The sequence below is a fragment of the Carcharhinus amblyrhynchos genome, chromosome 3, assembly GCF_965287045.1.
Source record: "Carcharhinus amblyrhynchos chromosome 3, sCarAmb.v2.hapA, whole genome shotgun sequence".
Lineage (NCBI taxonomy): Eukaryota > Metazoa > Chordata > Chondrichthyes > Carcharhiniformes > Carcharhinidae > Carcharhinus > Carcharhinus amblyrhynchos.
The window spans coordinates 71,085,939-71,104,602 of NC_137326.1; the positions used below are offsets into that span (position 1 = coordinate 71,085,939).

General features: G+C 42.3%; 2 protein-coding genes across 3 annotated transcripts in view; one reads left to right on the forward strand and one right to left on the reverse strand.

The window, feature by feature from the left end:
- The window catches only part of dtymk (deoxythymidylate kinase (thymidylate kinase)), a 103,809-nt gene extending 93,379 nt beyond the window's left edge, over positions 1 to 10,430 (forward strand). Inside the window, exon 6 of the mRNA XM_080185174.1 lies at positions 10,372 to 10,430. Coding sequence (XP_080041300.1) covers positions 10,372 to 10,411 — 40 coding nt within the window. The 3' untranslated portion in view covers positions 10,412 to 10,430. The remainder of the gene's footprint in view (positions 1 to 10,371) is intronic.
- Positions 1 to 18,664, reverse strand: part of atg4b (autophagy related 4B, cysteine peptidase) — an 88,121-nt gene that overhangs the window by 58,594 nt on the left and 10,863 nt on the right. For both annotated transcript variants that reach the window (XM_080185165.1, XM_080185157.1), the window contains exon 2: positions 2,357 to 2,458. In XM_080185165.1, coding sequence (XP_080041291.1) covers positions 2,357 to 2,458 — 102 coding nt within the window. The remainder of the gene's footprint in view (positions 1 to 2,356; positions 2,459 to 18,664) is intronic.

Here is an 18,664-nt window from a genome sequence, read left to right on the forward strand (position 1 = left end):
ATTTAGTGAGGTAGCCGCCACCACTTCAACGGGCAGAGAATTCCAGAGATTCACCACCCTTTGAGTGAAGAAGTTCCTCCTCAACTCTGTTCTAAACTGCCCCCCCCCCGCCTTATCTTGAGGCTGTGCCCTCTAGTCCTGCTGTCCTTTCTCAGCGGGAAGAATCTCTCTATCTCTACCCTATCCATCCCCTTCATTATCTTATACGTCTCTATAAGATCCCCCCTCATCCTTCTAAACTCCAACAAGTACAGACCCAGTCTATTCAATCTCTCTTCATAGTCCAATCCCCTCATCTCCGGTATCAGCCTAGAGAAGCAATTTGAAAGGGAAAATAGGATTTTAGAATACAATTAGAACACTGGGCAAGTTCAATTTTGCTTTAGCCATGAAGGTGCAGCTCGAGATTGAGTGTTTAAATTTGATTTTGATAGTGGGAGAGGAGGTGCTCTTCTGTTCTGAGACAGGAGGCTGGAGATGACTTCAAAGTCTGAAGTTCAGAGGTGTTAATTAGGTGACAAAGAAGGTGGTGAGTTTTGTTGTTTTCTTTCCTCTCAGATAAGGCAGCAATTTAAACTGGCACTGGGAAAATATAAATATCATTTCAAATTTATAACAGAACCAGTTAAACGCCATAGCATAGCTACAAATGATCATTGCGATATTTTTAATGCTGAAAAATAATTATATCACAATAATGATGGAAGGGTAGGTGAAGTGTTGCAGCGACAGCATGTGGTAATGGTGCATACCAATGTAATGCACAGCAACTACATCTGCTGCAGTTTAACGGACATCAGCTCAGTGTTGATGAACTGGAATCCAAGCTTTGGGCACTGTGATACGACAGGGAGGGGGAAAGTTACCTGGACACTTTGCTCCAGGAGATAGTCACACTCCTTCAGATTTGCCCTGGGATAGGAGGGTGTCACTATATTATAGGCAGATGTGGGAATCCAAATTGTTGGAATAGAGCACAAAGCCTTTGCAATTGTCCAATAGGTTCTTGCAGCTTGTGTGAGAGGAAGCAGGGATTGCAGGAAGGATAAGTAAATTGACCATAGAAACCTGGTCCATGGACCATTCAAGTGGGGCAGTGAAAAGAAATGTAGTTGTAGAATTAGGAGACAGTATAGTTAGGGTACAGATAATGTTCTTTGCAGCCAACAGCATGGATACTGAATGCTGTGTTGCCCACCTTGTGCTATGGTTGAGGGCATTTCTTCCAGGCTGGGGAGGATCTTGGGAGTGGGAGGAGAAGGATGTAATTGTCATGGTGCATGTGAGTACCAACAACATAGGTAGGACTAAGAAAGAGACTCTGCTCAGGGAGTGTGGGCAGCAAGGGGCTAAATTAAAAATCAGACCCATAAGTGTAATCCATATTGGATTACTACTGGAACAACGAACACAGGATAAATAAGATTAGAGAACTGAATGAATGTCTTAAAAGATTAGTGTGTGGGAAAAATGGGAGCACTAATTGAATCATTGCTTGTGCATAAATAAAGCGGCACTTATGCATTCGGTGACTGGTGGGTGCTGCATGGGCTGGAGTGCACCATTAATCCCAGGAACTTTAATTTAATTTGAAGCTTAAAGTTTAGTCTTTGCGCTACGGTGCCCTTTTGAGGCTATTAATTTGTTTAGGAATTTATTTGTTTAAATTGGTTTACTCAAAAGAAATGTAAAGAGACACTTATTGACACTGGTGGAAGCAGATTCAATAGTAACATTCAAAAGGAATTGGATAATTTTTTTAAAAATAGAGCTATAGGGAAAGAGCAGGATCTAGTAGATAGCTCTAGCAAAGAGCACAATGGGTTGAATGTTTTCATCTATGCTAAATAATTCTATGATCAGGTGAAACCAAACTAATACTTTAAGTCCACTTCGGTCAGGCATTAAAAATTTAAATTTGTGAAAATTATATTTAAAGAAGAGTTAGCAGAAAGATTTTTTACTCAATAGGATGGAAATATTTGAATACATCAACCACATCAGATTAATGCTTTTAAAATGCTCTCTGATGGTCTAAGCTAGTTAACCTAAAGGATTGGTAACATGATTGGACCAAATAGCCTTTTCTGATTCAAATTAAACCACAACAAACTGATGGTTATGCTCTTCTTTTAAAAAATGTTTCACTCCCTCTGGCTCTTGTGACTTTATCCTGAGAGGGAGTGTTGTAGAGATACTGTCACTTGCCCTGTTTCTTCCCCAACCTCCCAACAGCAAGCCCTCTGTTCACAAAATCAGCAAACCCTCATCCTCCTACCCTTGTCTAATCCCAGAAACAGTTTACCTCCTGCCATCATCTTTCCCCATGCCCCCTGTGAGCATTATATCCCAGTACCTGTGAGGGCACTGTATTTTGTTCCTAAAATCCAGACAGGTTCTGTTGTTTCGGGAAAGTCTTCGAAATCGCCAAACCTCAAGGTGTCGTACGTTAGAGTAGCTGGTAAGAAATAAGAAAATTAGTTAAAGCATTATCTAAAGATTCAGAAGAAGTACATACTCCCAGAATTTCCAATCCTATATTTCCCCTCAGGTGTCACCCCCTCTTTAGTGATACATTAACTTATACTAGGGCGGCACAGTAGCACAGTGGTTAGCACTGCTGCTTCACAGCTCCAGCAACCTGGGTTCGATCCCCAGTTTGGGTCACCGTCTGTGTGGAGTTCCTTTGGGTGCTCCGGTTTCTTCCCACAGTCCAAAGATGTGCGGATTAGGTTGATTGGCCATGCTAAAATTGCCCCTTAGTGTCCTGAGATGTGTAGGTTAGAGGGATTAGCGGGTAAATATGTAGGGATATGGGGGTAGGGCCTAGGTGGGATTGTGATCAGTGCAGACTTGATGGGCCCAATGGCCTCTTTGTGCACTGTAGGGTTTCTATGATTCTACGTGATATTACCAGTCAATTACGCTATCCTTTACATATGTAATGAACTGACTGCCTATTTCTTGGATGTTTTTCAGTCACACTTTGACAGGTCAACATTTCCAAGTTAGATAACCTACATGTCAATATTTTGATAATGCATATACGGTATATTAAAGCTTTCAGGCCTTCTGATTGCTTCATTCATATTTGCACTAAATCTTACATTGGCTTGCATCGCATCACCCTTTTCAGCCACAATTTCTCTCTAACATTTGGCCCTAACCTCCCTCGAGCAATGGGAAAGTGTGGATGGGGTTGGAGGAGGGGAACACGAGGTACAGAAGATGGAGGCATTAGAGGGTGAATGAAGGGGAGTTCATGTAGATGGCAGAAGGGAGGGAACAGCATTTTCTCAAAGATGAAGGTAAGCAGATGAGAGGTGAGCTACTAATACAGAGCAAGAGACGAACGAGTAAGGGAATGGGGATAAGCAAAATAGGGAAAGGTAAAAATGAAAGCAGCTGGAGTTGGGAGATTGCAAGAAATCAGGAAGAGAATTTAGGAGAATGTAAAGGGGTGCTGAGGACATAGCCTGCTAGTCAAAACATTCCAGGACCAAGGTAGTGGGTGATGGTAGATGAGACTGCATGTGGTTCAATGGATTCTGAAATGGCTAATGAATCCAATGCACAATTTACAGATTCTGCCACATGTTGGGTATGTGGTACTTGAGTACATTGGGTTCTTTTTTGGGAAGCTTGTGTGGTCTTTCTGATGCTACTTCACCTCTGCAGTTCCTGATAAAACCTTTTCAATTTTTCAATGTGTTTAGTGCCTTCATAAATGAGCCTTATCAATTTTGGTCACTCACAAGCCAGGGTTACTTGTGAATCAACTGGCATGTTTGACCTCTTCAGGACATCCTAAAGCATTTCTGCTATCCTCCTAGGAGTCACCTGCCCCAACTGAGTCTAAGTAGAGTGCTGGTTTAGGAGTTTCGCGTCAGAAAGCATTAAGCATTGAGATAGAAGTTGAAGTCAGAGGTGAGAAGTCAACTGCACAGACTGAAGGGAAAGTGAAGATATCTTGGTCACAAATTTTAAATCATTATTAGCTGGTAGAGTACAAGCATTTAAATATGAGAGCAGAGGAATAAGGTGGAATGCTCAAAGGAGGAGCAAGTGCCAGAGTAGCATGGGGAGAAGCCACAGTACTGAGAGCCACAATGTCTCTATGGGTGGAGTAAGTGGTGGAAAGTATAGCCAGTAGAACAGACATGATTTAAGGCAAAGGTTTCATCACCCCTCAGCCAGGTTTCCATCAAAGCCATGTTGTTGAAACAATTAACGACGACCTCATAGATGCAAGGATCTTGTTCAAAGTGAACGGATATTCTGGAGAAAGTAGGAGAGAAAGGTGGTGGCAGCTAAGCCACTGAAGAGTCCATAAGGTCAGCACTGGAAGGAATGCAATGCATTGGATGGGGAGCAAGAAGTCAAGATTAGCCCCTCACTGAGTGGGAAGCTGGAAAGAAAGTGAAACAAGATAATTGCTGCTCTCCACTTGCCAGGACAAATCCAGTGCTCAAGAAGCTCAACACTATTCAGGACAAAACAACCAGCTTAATTGGCATTCCATCCATCAACTTAAATATTCACTCCCTCCACCACTGATGCACAGTGGCAGTAACGTGTATCATCTACAAGATGCATTGCAGGAACTCATCATGGCTCTTTCAACAATACCTTCCAAACCCTGCAGCCTCCACCACTACCTGCAAGTTCTCTTATATCCTGACTTAGACCTAGGTCACCATTCCATCACTGTTGTTGGGTTAAAATCATGGAACTCCCTCCCCAAGTTTGGGTTGTACCTAGATCACATGAACTGCAGTGGTTCAAGGCAGCCGCTCAAATAAAAAAGCCAGCATCAGGTTCCATGATGGCCCCTTTGGAAGATGCTCAGAGGCGCACAGAGGGAACTGTAGGCTTACTGAAAAGAGATGCAAGCCTGGGATGACGACTGCAGTAGATCAGTGGGACTGAGTATCGCATCCACCTTTGCTGAGAATACAAAGTGAGGTGGGAAAACAGTGAGGATGATAGAAAGAGAAGGAATAGATTGATTGGGAGAGTGGGCAAGAACATGCAGGTGGAATACAATGTGAAGTGTGTAAAGTTACAATAAAGCAGACTTTTTTGAACAGAAACTGAAAATGCTTGCATTCAGAGTAGCAGAGCATGTCACTATCTAAACTATGGAAAATTAGGGTGGCAAATGGCATATTCGCTTTTATTATAAAGGGATTCTCATACAACAGCAAAGAAATCTCACAAAGTATACAGGACATTGATGAGGACAACGTGGTACAGTCTTAGCTCCACCAAGGAAGGATATACTTTCAAGAAGTACACTGAAGATTCACTGGGATTGCCCTAAATGGAGGAATTGAGTACACCAGACAAATATTTCCTGAAGTTTAGAAGGATGAGAGGTGACCTCATTGAAACAAAATTCTTAAAGGGGTGGACAATGGTAGATACTGGGAGGTTACTTCCCTTGGCTGAAGAATTGAGATCATGGGGACACAGTCTTCTCTTTTGAGATAACGGAAGCTTCACTCAGGGGCTATAAATATTTTGAATTATCTACCGCATGAATGTTCAGTCATTGTGGGCATTTAAGACAGAATCAATAGATTTTTGGCTACTTAGGGAACCAAAAGATATGGAGATAATGTGAAAAGTCAGAGTTTGAGATGACTCAGCCATGGGCATATTGTATGGCGAAGCAGGTTCGCAGGGGCAGATGGACTACTCCAGCTCTTATTTCTCACGTTCTTATATTTTTTATTACATCACCCAAGAATTAAAAACATGAAGCAATGCGACTGCACAAAGTTTCAGTATCAAGGGAGGTTCACTGGTAGCCGGTGGATGTGGTCTTTCTGGATTTTCAGAAGGCGTTTGACAAAGTACCTCACAAGAGGTTATTGCAGAAGGTCGAGGGACATGGAGTTGGGGGTAGGGTGTTAGCGTGGATAGAGGATTGGTTGTCAAATAGGAGGCAGAGAGTGGGGGTCAACGGGTGCTATTCGGATTGGCGGTTGGTGACTAGTGGAGTGCCCCAGGGGTCGGTGCTGGGGCCTCAGCTTTTTACCATTTATATAGATGATCTGGAGGAGGGAACCGAGCGTAGGGTGTCGAAATTTGCTGATGACACCAAGATTGGGGGAACGGCAAATTGTGCGGAGGGTGTGGAGAGTCTGCAGAAGGATCTAGATAGGCTGGGCGAATGGAGCAGAAAATGGCAAATGGAATTTAATGTTGGCAAGTGTGAGGTGGTCCACTTTGGTAGGAATAATGGTAGGAAGGACTATTACTTACGGGGCGAAAAACTGCAGCAGGCGACGGTGCAGAGGGACCTCGGGGTCCTTGTGCATGAGTCGCAAAAACCTAGCTTGCAGGTGCAGCAGGTGGTCAGGAAGGCGAATGGGATGCTGGCCTTCATAGCGAGGGGGATTGAATATAAAAGTAGGGAGGTCTTGCTGCAGCTGTATAGGGCATTGGTGAGGCCGCAGCTGGAGTACTGTGTGCAGTTTTGGGCGCCGCACCTGCACAAAGATATTTTGGCCTTGGAGGGAGTGCAGAGGAGGTTTACTAGGCTGATACCGGAGTTGAGGGGGTTGAGCTATGAGGAGAGGCTGAATAAACTAGGCTTGTACTCGTTAGAGTTAGAAGAATGAGGGGAGATCTCATTGAAACGTATAAGATGATGAATGGGATGGATAGGATAGAGGTGGAGAGACTCTTCCCGCTCAAAAAAGACAGTAGGACTAGGGGGCACAGCCTCAAGATAAAGGGGGGGGGGCGGTTTAGAATGGAGTTGAGGAGGAACTTCTTCACTCAAAGGGCGGTGAATCTCTGGAATTCTCTGCCCGTTGAAGTGGTGGAGGCTGCCTCGCTAAATATTTTTAAGACGCGGGTTGGTGGGTTTTTGATAAGAGAGGGGATTAAGGGTTATGGGGAGAGGGCGGGACGGTGGAACTGAGCCACGACAGATCAGCCATGATCTTATTGAATGGCGGGGCAGGCTCGAAGGGCTAGATGGCCTACTCCTGCTCCTATTTCTTATGTTCTTAAGACTTATCAGATCACTAATAAGAAGTCTCACAACACCAGATTAAAAATCCAACAGGTTTATTTGGCATCACGAGCTTTCAGAGCATTGCTCCTTCATCAGGTGAGTCAACACCTGATCAGATCACTAAAACAGTGCTTAGACTGGAAAAGACAAAATTTAACTTTGTGGTGACTTCATTTCATATCTATCATACAATTACACCATGCATTGCAGAATGATGATGAAACAACACAGCCTGGCAGCAACTGTTTCAACTCTAAAATTGCTGTAGCATTTGAGTGTCATTAACCTGGTCATTGGTTTAATAATTAATTATGGGCATTAATTATAGACAATTCATATTGACAATTAGTTATGTTGCAAGCTTTATTTAGATTTCTTCAGCATTCAGCTGAAACAAAAACATGGCAGGGGATCAATTGTTCAGGAAATATTTGATTAACTTCAATGGGTCAGTGCTTTGAGACTAGAAATTTGAATCACAGGTCAAATTCTTTCCAGATTAAACAATTTGAATATAGGGAAAAATTTACATTAAGTGAAACTGGAAGTGTGAAATAGATTCATTGTTGTTATTAATACAAGTTGGTAAGCAGTCTGTTATTTTTCTGCTCCATTGCTTATATTTTTGTGAAAGGAATGTTTTCCAGGACAATTTTAAGCTGACCAAATAGCACTCATTATGACTGCTAACATCATCAAGGCAAAAATTAAGTCACTGGCAAGTAATTTCAATGAAAAGTTACAAGCTAATTCCAACTCTCAGCAGGCATCATCATGATGTTTGTTCCAGCATTCAATTGCAAGGCAGCTTTCCTAAAACTTTGGAGTGAAAGGAAGAATTGAGTTTCGTCAGTATAAGTAAGCTCGCTGTTCAAATCTTTGTGAGCACCTTTGTAAATGTACAAAGCACACTTTCCTGCCTTCAGGATCCGTGAAAATGGACAATATTAGTGACCTGAACTCTGATAAGAAGCAATGAACAATTAAACAAAAAAGTATCATTGTGGAAAATTAGCACACACGTGAAACAAGATGCTATTAAGTCAGCAAACTCAGTAATCTGATGATTTGGATGGTCCTTCAATTCGAGGAACCCTCGCAGTTTTTGAAATCCTATACTTCTGAAGAATCACTTTTTACTGCCAGAAAGCTCCTGTAATTCTAACAAGATTCTATTAAAGAGAATTCCATGAAAAGAAATGTTTTGCAGGGTATTTTTCCCTCATTTCAAACAACCTTCTACTGCCACCCTCTGTCTCCTACTAGTAAACCTTTCTGCTCTTCTGTACCCCTTCAACTGTTACAAATTCCTTTCATTCCTGTGTCAATGAGGACTATACACAGTACATTAAGTGGAAGAACACCAATGATTTCTAAAGCAGCAGTATTGTCACTATTGCAATTGTAATTTTTAATACATCAAGAGCTGATTTCCTTGGTTTTCGACTTTACAGGATAAAGTAAAATAAATTGCAATTCATAACCTCCTATGTTCCGCCCCTCTCCAATTGCTGCCACCAATGAAGAAAATAAACCAGAAAGCGTGACAAAAATAATTGCAATTACCACTTATGTCCTTGGGATATTCCAAAAACACTTCATAAATAATGTATTATTTCTTGCAAGTGCTGTCGTTGCTGCAATGCAGAATTAACAGATTTTCTTTTAACCCCAGAGGAGAGACTCACCTGATACTCCAGGATGACATTTCCACTGAGGCAACTTTTGAAAAACTGACAGGTTGCCCTATTTATACTTGGATCTCCGAATAATTGAATCAACAGCAATATTGTACAGGAGGTCAGAAGAATGTCTGGCATAGAAACTAGAAACAAACATACAATGGGAGAGTAGTTTCATAGGAATGGTTCACAGGAGGCTATGTGCTCATATCAAGACCTTATCAGCCTCCTGTAGGAGCACTTTATTGAGCTCCACTTCCTAGTTCTTCACTCACACTCCCTGCATTTTACTCCTTTAGAATGCATATCCAATTTCCTTCTGAAAGACAAGATTGAATCTGCCTCCACCCTATCAGACAGTGCATTCCAGACCCTAACCACTCATTGTGTAAAGAAGCTTTTCTTTTGGTTCTTTCCCAATCACTTCAAATCTAAGTTTTTTGGTTCTCAACCATCCTGCCAATGGCAGGATTGTCCCTATCTGTTCTGTTCAGACTCCTCAATTTTGAGCACCTTTATCACAACTCCTCAAATATCTCTAAGGAGTGCTTCCAATCTATCCGTGTAATTGAACTTCCTCACCTTGGAACCACACTCTCAATCCTTTTCTGCTCTGAAGGCTCTTCTAAATTGGACGTTTCGGCACTTCATAAATGGAGTTTTACCAGGGCAAATAAAATAAATATCAACAGACAATAAAATAAAGATATACAAATAAATACCCTTTAATGTTGTGCTATATATTGTACATCCTTAATCATTTCAATTTGCTACCATCATGAGCAAAATCATATTCTACAAAATAAAAACTTACACTGCATCATTCCATTTGGCTGAAATCCGGGTAACAATATGTTAAACACACTCAACATGGACTACTCCATGCAGATCGAGTGTGCTTCATAAATAAGAGCACAGCATAACAAAGCAAAGATGTAATGCTAAGCCATTACAAATCATTTGTTCGATTGCAGTTGGAACATTGTGCCAAGTTTTGGCCATCCTGCTATAGAAAGGACTTAAAGGCCATGGAACAAAAAGCAGAAATGACTGAAATGCTGCAGATGATAAAAGTGTCAGCAATGAGGAAAAAAAATGGGAGAAACTGGGCCTTTTTCTATGAGAACAGAGAAAGTTAATTGAACAACTGAGTTCAAAAATAAAAAATTAGATAGGTAAAATATTACACTAGTTGGTGACTTGGTAACAAGATGCATATCTATATAAACATATCACACACACACACACAAAAACACATCCAGAGGTTAGAACATCTTCTGTCTTACCAGCAACAGTGGTAGAAACGCTTTTAAAAGGGAGGTGGATGAATATTTGAAACATAAAAATGTGGGAATAGGAAAGAGCTAGCTCGGAGAATGGGGCTAAATGAATGACTTTCAGAGATCTGACACCAGCCACCATGACTGAGTCTTTATCTGTGCTGTGAAAACTATCAAGCATAGCTATACAAGTAATGAAGGGGAAAATGCTGCAAATAATTGAAATAAAAGTTGTGAGAATATAAGGCCAGCTGTACATAAACAGAAAAGGCAGTCTAATGTCTTGCATATAATCCTGTTGCTAAATAATATAAAATGTATCTGTTTATTCCTAATTCATTTAAGCAGTATAAAACGAAGGGCTCATTTATCACCTTAGGTGGACACAAAAGAGCAGTGAAGAGAAGCCTGGCCAATAATTTTCTCTTGAAGATCAATTACTGTTTGTGGGAGCTTGCTGTGGGAAATGGCTGTTGTTTCCTACACCACAACAGTGACGACACTTCAAAAGGTACTTCATTGACTGAAACCACTTTGCACCATTTTGATAATTAAAAAAATGTGCTAGATGGAAATTTTGTTTCATTCCCTTCTTAAATTAATTTTAAATTGACTGCTTCACTTAATGCATTGCTATCTTCCCTCTGACTCATTGGTCAAATTTGGCTCTTTTGTTATTGTTTTCTTTATTGAGACAGCATCAGTTCTAGATGGTTTAACACATAGTAATTCAATTCATCATTAATAGGTTCATAAATTAGTAGACGAAAACTGTATTGTGGAGTTATCCATTAGCAGGAATGGTTGTGACTGTAATGCCTGTCAACTCTGGTCTCTTGTTTCCCCCCTTCTAATTGGGGATTAAGGTAAGTAAACAATTTCACCAAGAAAATTATACCAATATTACAGCAAAAAAAAAAGGCTGAGACAGTTAATGTTCGCCGTTGTTTAAGAAGGGTGCCAGGCAAAAGGCGGGGAATTATAGGCCGGTTAGTTTAACGTCTGTGGTAGGTAAAATGTTAGAATCCGTCATTAAGGAGGAAATTGCGAGGCATCTTGAAGGGAATTGCTTGATAGGGCAGACGCAACACGGTTTCATTAAAGGGAAGTCGTGTCTGACAAATTTACTGGAGTTCTATGAGGATGTGTCTAGGGCAGTGGATAGAGGAGTGGGTAGAGTGGATAGAGGTGGATGTGGTCTTTCTGGATTTTCAGAAGGCGTTTGACAAGGTACCTCAAGAGGTTATTGCAGAAGGTCAGGGGACATGGAGTTGGGGGTAGGGTGTTAGCGTGGATAGAGGATTGGTTGTCAAATAGGAGGCAGAGAGTGGGGGTCAACGGGTGCTATTCGGATTGGCGGTTGGTGACTAGTGGGGTGCCCCAGGGGTTGGTGCTGGGGCCTCAGCTATTTACCATTTATATAGATGATCTGGAGGAGGGAACCGAGTGTAGGGTGTCGAAATTTGCTGATGACACCAAGATTGGGGGAAAGGCAAATTGTGCGGAGGGTGTGGAGAGTCTGCAGAAGGATCTAGATAGGCTGAGCGAATGGGCCAGAAAATGGCAAATGGAATTTAATGTTGGCAAGTGTGAGGTGGTCCACTTTGGTAGGAAGAATGGTAGGAAGGACTATTACTTACGTGGCGAAAAACTGCAGCAGGCGACGGTGCAGAGGGACCTCGGGGTCCTTGTGCATGAGTCGCAAAAACCCAGCTTGCAGGTGCAGCAGGTGGTCAGGAAGGCGAATGGGATGCTGGCCTTCATAGCGAGGGGGATTGAATATAAAAGTAGGGAGGTCTTGCTGCAGCTGTATAGGGCATTGGTGAGGCCGCAGCTGGAGTACTGTGTGCAGTTTTGGGCGCCGCACCTGCACAAGGATATTTTGGCCTTGGAGGGAGTGCAGAGGAGGTTTACTAGGCTGATACCGGAGTTGAGGGGGTTGAGCTATGAGGAGAGGCTGAATAAACTAGGCTTGTACTCGTTAGAGTTTAGAAGAATGAGGGGAGATCTCATTGAGACGTATAAGATGATGAATGGGATGGATAGGATAGAGGTGGAGAGACTCTTCCCGCTCAAAAAAGACAGTAGGACTAGGGGGCACAGCATCGAGATAAAGGGGAGGCGGTTTGGAACGGAGTTGAGGAGGAACTTCTTCACTCAAAGGGTGGTGAATCTCTGGAATTCTCTGCCCGTTGAAGTGGTGGAGGCTGCCTCACTAAATATTTTTAAGAAGCGGGTTGATGGGTTCTTGATAAGAGAGGGGATTAAGGGTTATGGGGAGAGGGCGGGAAAGTGGAACTGAGCCACGACAGATCAGCCATGATCTTATTGAATGGCGGGGCAGGCTCGAAGGGCTAGATGGCCTACTCCTGCTCCTATTTCTTATGTTCTTATGACAGTTCCTCATCCCCACCTGGCCACTTCAATATCGTTAAAATATTTGTTGCTCTCAAGTAGAGAGACATTGATGCTCAATCCAGGTGCATCTCATTATTAGAAGCACACAAGTAAAACTTCTGTTACAGCTCGCATCTTGTCCGATTCATATTGGACCCTTTGCTCAGTAGCCTCTAACTGGAACCTTGGTTATTCACTTCAAAGACTACAACGTACTGCTGTAATTCCCAGTGACAGGATCCAGCATATGCCATGCAATTCAGGATCTTGTGGAGCTTTGAAAATCAAACGGCAAACGTATCCGGGATCTGAATGAGTAAGGCGCAGCGAAGATCAGGAATCAATTACTACACGAGTAACACACGAGGAGCCTTTTGGTATGTGTATTGTCAGTGATGCATTCTGCAGCAACATTCATACCTCACTTTCCCCTTCCATTCTAAAAGTTTAAAAACAATGCCTAGGTTCCAGGAGTTCAACACAGGTTACAATAAAAACAAAGGTTAAAAGCTGTAAATCACAGTAAAATATTTCCACAAGTTACTGCCAATGTCACTTATGAATTAATCATATATGGAACACAGATGAGAGCAGTGTAATGAATGGAAATTATCTCACCATAAAATGGTCAAAAACAAGAGAACACACCAGAGTGAGCTTCCTCAATGATCAAACCAGCTTCTTCAATATTTCTTCTGGCTTTCGGCTTCCTCCTGGAATATGGAATATTGCTGATCTTTCTCTGCCAACTGGTTCTTCAGTTCGTTCATAGTGATGTTATAACCATTTTGCTTCTCTCCATAATTTTCTAGCAAAATAAATTTACAAGAATCCCTCGGGTGTAACATGTTCAACTAGATTTTCTTTGTGGAGCTTGCTTACTTCATCTTGAGCATTCCTGTAATTCAAAGTTTCCGTGACCTTCTGCTACTGCTCTTCCATTCAACTGATCAAGACAGTCATTGTGTCTCCATGTTGTTGAATGGTCAGGCATTCCTTGTAAATATGTTATGTTGGCCTTCATAGCAAGAGGATTTGAGTACATAGGGGTGTTTTGCTGCAGTTGTACAAGCTGTTGGTGAGGCCACATCTGCAGTAGTGTGTGCAGTTTTGGTGCCCTTATCTGAGGATGTCCTTGCTACAGAAGGTGTACAGCGAAGGTTTACCAGGCTGATTCCTGGGATGGCAGGTCTGTCATGAGGAGACACTAACTCGGTTAGTATTCTATTCACTGGAGTTTAGAAGAGAGAGGGGATCTCATAGAAAGTTATAAAATTCTAACAGGGTTAGACAGGGTAGATTCAGAAAGAATGTTCCTAATGGTGGGGGGTCCAGAAATAGAGGTCATAGTTTGAAGATAAGACGTAAACCTTTTAGAACTGAGGTGAGAAGAAATTTCTTCACCCAGTGGATGGTAAATGTGTGGAATTCACTACCATAAAATATAGGTGAGGCCAAAACGTTGTATGATTTCAAGAAATTAGATATAGCTCTAGAGCAGAGAGGGGTATCAGGATATTTAAGTCTATGATCAGCCATAATCAAAATGAATGGCAGATCAGGCTTGAATGGCCTATTCCTACTTCTAGTTTCTAATATAATCTTGAGGGACAACCCAGTAGATAGTAAACCCACAAGCTTTCAGAAACACTGTTCCTTTGTCAGATGTATGGAAGGTTCTGATCAGAGAAGGGCATATAGAGGCACAAACAGTTTACAGAATACTGATTAGAATGCGAGTCTTTATAGCTAATCTGCTATTCAAGTCTTAAAGATGCAGACAATGTGAATGGAGAGAGCATTAGGCACAGGCTAAAGAGATGACAGTAAGTGAGATGTTGCAATTTCAGGCAAGTCACAGGGGTTACAAATAATGTGACATGAAGCCACGATTCCGGTTGAGACTGTCCGTCCTCACGCGTGCGGAACTTGGTTTCAGTCTCTGCTCAGCAACTCTGCGCTGTTGTGTATCATGAAGGCCGCCTTGGTGAACGCTTACCCGAAGATCAGAGGCCAAATGCCCATGACCACTGAAGTGTTTGCCAACAGGAAGGGAACAGTCTTGTTGGACATTGTTGAGCAATGTTCATTCATCTATTGTTGTAACGTCTGCATGGTCTCCCCACGTACCATGCTTTGGGACATCCTTCCCTGCAGCGTATTAGGTAGACAACGTTGGCCGAGTTGCAAGAGTATGTGCCGTGTACCTGGTGGATGTTGTTATCACGTGAGATGATGTCATCCATGTTGATGATTCGGCATGTCTTGCAGAGGTTGCTGTGGCAGGGTTGTGTGGTGTTGTGGTCACTTTTCTCTTGAAGGCTGGGTAGTTTGCTGCGAACAATGGTCTGTTTGAGGGCAAGAAGTGGGGGTGTGAGGATGGCCCTGGCGAGATGTTCATCTTCATCAATGATATGTTGAAGACTTCGGAGAAGATGTTGTAGCTTCTCCGCTCCGGGGAAGTACTGGATGATGAAGGGTACTCTGTCCACCGTGTCCCACATTTGTCTTCTGAGGAGGTCGGTGCAGTTTTTTGCTGTGGCGTGTCGGAACTGTCAATTGGTGAGTTGAGCGTCATATCCTGTTCTTATGAAGACATCTTTCAGCGTCTGGAGGTGTCTGTCGCGATCCTCCTCATCTGAGCAGACCCTGTATATACGGAGGGCTTGTCCGAAGATGATGATGTTTCAGGTGGAAGCTGGAGAAGTGGAGCATCGTGAGGTTATCTGTGGGCTTGTGGTACAGTGGTGACCTTCCTTGATGGAGATGCGCGTGTCCAAGAATGCAACTGATTCCAGAGAATAGTCCATGGCGAGTTTGATGGTGGGATGGAACTTGTTGGTCATCATATAGTTGTTTCAGTGATTGTTCATCATGAGTCCAAAGAAAGAAAATGCTTTTCTTAATGCTTAATCTGCTTTTGTATATTTGGTTCTCAGCTCCTGACCTCATTGTAGCCTTAGTTCAAACATGGACAAAGGAGCTGAATTGCAAAGGAGAGAAGAGTGTGATAGCCCTTGACATCAAGGATGCATTCAACCCACTGTGGCACTGAGCCTGAGCAAAACTGGACTCAATGAGTGTCAGGGCGAACTCTCCACTGCTAGTACTCATGCCTAGTACATTGAAAGGTGATTATGATTGTGGAGGGTCAGTCATTTCAGCAGGAGTCCCTCAGGGTAGTGTCCTAGGCCCAACAATCTTCAGCTGCTTCATCAGTGACCTTCCTTCCATCATAAGGTCAGAAATGAGGATGTTCACCAATGATTGTACAATATTCTGCACCATTCACGACTGCTCAGATACTGAAGCAGTCCATGTTCAAATGCAACAAGATCTGGTTAATATCCAGGCTTGGACTGACAAGTGGCAGGTGACATTCACGCCACACAAATGCCAGGCAATGAACATTACCAATAAGAGACATTAACCACAGCCCCATGACATTCAAAGATGTTACCATTGCTGAATCCCCCACTGTCAACATCCTTGGGGTTACCATTGACCATAAACTCAACTGCTCTCACCACATAAACACAGTGGCTACAAGAGCAGGTCAGAGACTAGGAATACTGTGGCAAGTAACTCACCACCTGACTCCCCGAAGCCTATCCACCATCTACAAGGTGCAACTCAGGAGCGCAATTGAATATCCCCCACTTGCCTGGATGGGTGCAACTCCAACAACACTCAAGAAGCTTCACACCATCCAGAGTAAAGCAGCCCGCTTCATTGCTATTCCATCCAATAACACTGATTCCATCCATCACTGATGCTCACTAACAGCAGTGTACACTATCAACAAGATGCACTGCAGCAATTCACCAAAGATCCTTAGACAGCAGCTTCCAAACCCATGACCACTTCCACCCAGAAAGACAAGGCAGCAAATACATGGAAACACCATGACCTATAAGTTCCTCTCCAAGCCACTCACCGTCCTGACTTGGAAATATGTAGCCTTTCCTACGCAGTCGCTGGGTCAAAATCCTCGAATTCCCCCATAATGGCATTGTGGGTCAACCCATAGCACATGGACTGCAGCGATTCAAGGTAGCAGCTCACCACCACTGTCTCAAGGCCAACTAGGGATGAGCAATAAATGCTAACCAGCCAGTGACACCCATGTCCCACGAATGAATAAAAAATTTGACCTAACTTGTTTATGTCTACGTTTATATTCCACTTGAGCCTGCTTCCACCCTTCATCCAATTTTTCAATTCACCCAAGCTTCCTATTCCTTTCTACCTCGTGAATTTGACATTCACGACAAAGCCACTCCTGTTTATCCAAAGTATAGGAGACAAATCACATTGCTGTATCATCTCAAGATATGACCTGATTAACTGAAGGAAAATGCAACTGGAAGAATCAGAAATCCTCAGACAAAAAAATCTTGTAGTGACAAAGGCCCCATTGAGACACAAAAGGGAAATTGTGCATAAAACAGACATTCAATGCACCATGGCAGGTCAGTGTCAAAGTACCAATGCTGACGCCAGATTTTAAGAGGCGGAAAGCATATGCAAAATGATGAATTAAGCTATTGTGAAAACAAAAGACAATTTTACAGGCAAGCTTTAACCATATCTGCAAAATTGGCATTTTTAAAATGGTTCCCACCCCAGGATTTTGCATGACGTCGTCAAGAACACTGAAGATGCCCCAACTATAATTATCCTGAGTTCTCATAAATCGGGAACCATTCATTAAACTAGAAAATTGCACATGTGGCTCTGCTATTTTAAAAAAAAGGAAAAAGAGGAAACAAGGGAATTTTAGACTAGTCACCTGATCAGTTTTGTTGGAAAATTACTAGTTTATAATGACGTTAGTGTGACTGAACAATGAAAGTATTTCAGTTGATCAAGGACAGTAAACATGGTTTGTGAAAGATAGTCTTCTGAGAAAGTCAGGTATGACCTAAGAAAATTTTCTTTGTCAGCTATGACTCTCATCAACTTTTACAGATGCACCATAGAAAGCATTCTTTCTGGTTACATTACAACTTGGTATGGCTCCTGCTTTGCCCAAGACTGCAAGAAACTACAAAAGGTCGTGAACGTAGCCCAATCCATCACACAAACTAGCCTCCCATCCACTGACTCTGTCTACACTTCCTGCTGCCTTAGCAAAGCAGCCTGCATTATTAAAGACCCCACGCACCCCGGATATTCTCTCTTCCACCTTCTTCCTTCAGGAAAAGATACAGAAGTCTGAGGTCATGTACCAACTGACTCAAGAACAGCTTCTTCCCTACCGCTGTCAGGCATTTGAACGGAAATTACCTTGCATTAAGTTGATCTTTCTCTACACCCTAGTTATGACTGTAACACTACATTTAGCACTCTCTCGTTTCCTCCTTTATGTACAATAAGTTTTGTCTGCATAGCCCTCAAGAAACAATACTTCTCACTATGTTAATACATGTGACTATAATAAATCAAATAAAAACCTGTTTGAACTTCAGGTGACCACCAACTGAGGAACTGATGGCAAATTGTTGGTGATTTAGGAAAATGAGTGGCAGATATGCTAATTAGCATGATAAGGCTAGTGGTGTCCCACAAGGAATTGAAGTGGGGCCCCAGCTTTTCAAAAAATGACTGATGACTTAGCTGTTGGAATAAAAAGTCACTTATCAAAGTTTGCCAGTGACACCACAGTAGGTGGCATTGTAAACATGGAGACATAAAATTAGAGACAGACGTTAACACGTTAAATTAATGAAATACATTCACCAACATTTTGTCCAAGTAGGTAAATGTGAAGTCATCTATCCAGAATTGAAAAAGGATAGAATTGTGTACTTTCATAACAGAGAGGTGTTTGCAACAGTTGAGATCCAAAGGACCCATTGTACAAAATTCAAAGTCACAAACAGGTTCAGAACTGAACTGAAAAGGGCTAATGGAATACTGACCTTTATATCTTGAGAATTAGAACACAAGCAAGCTGAAATCACGCCTCAGTTACACAAAGTCCTGGAGTGTTGTGAGCAGTTCTATGCACTACACCTGAGGAAGAATACACTGGTCCTGAGGACTGCTTTATATTAGCATTGTATTTCATGGAACTTCAAAGGTTAAAAGTATGATTTGAAATGTGATTGAAGCTTTCAAAGATATTAAATGGAAGAGATAATTAAACTGTTTCTACTGGTTGAGAATCTAGGGCTAAGGGCATAGTCCGAAATTAGAGCCAGACTTTTCAGATTGTAAAACATTCCTGAAGGTAAGATCGCCATAATCCAGACGACCTTCGGATACTCTCC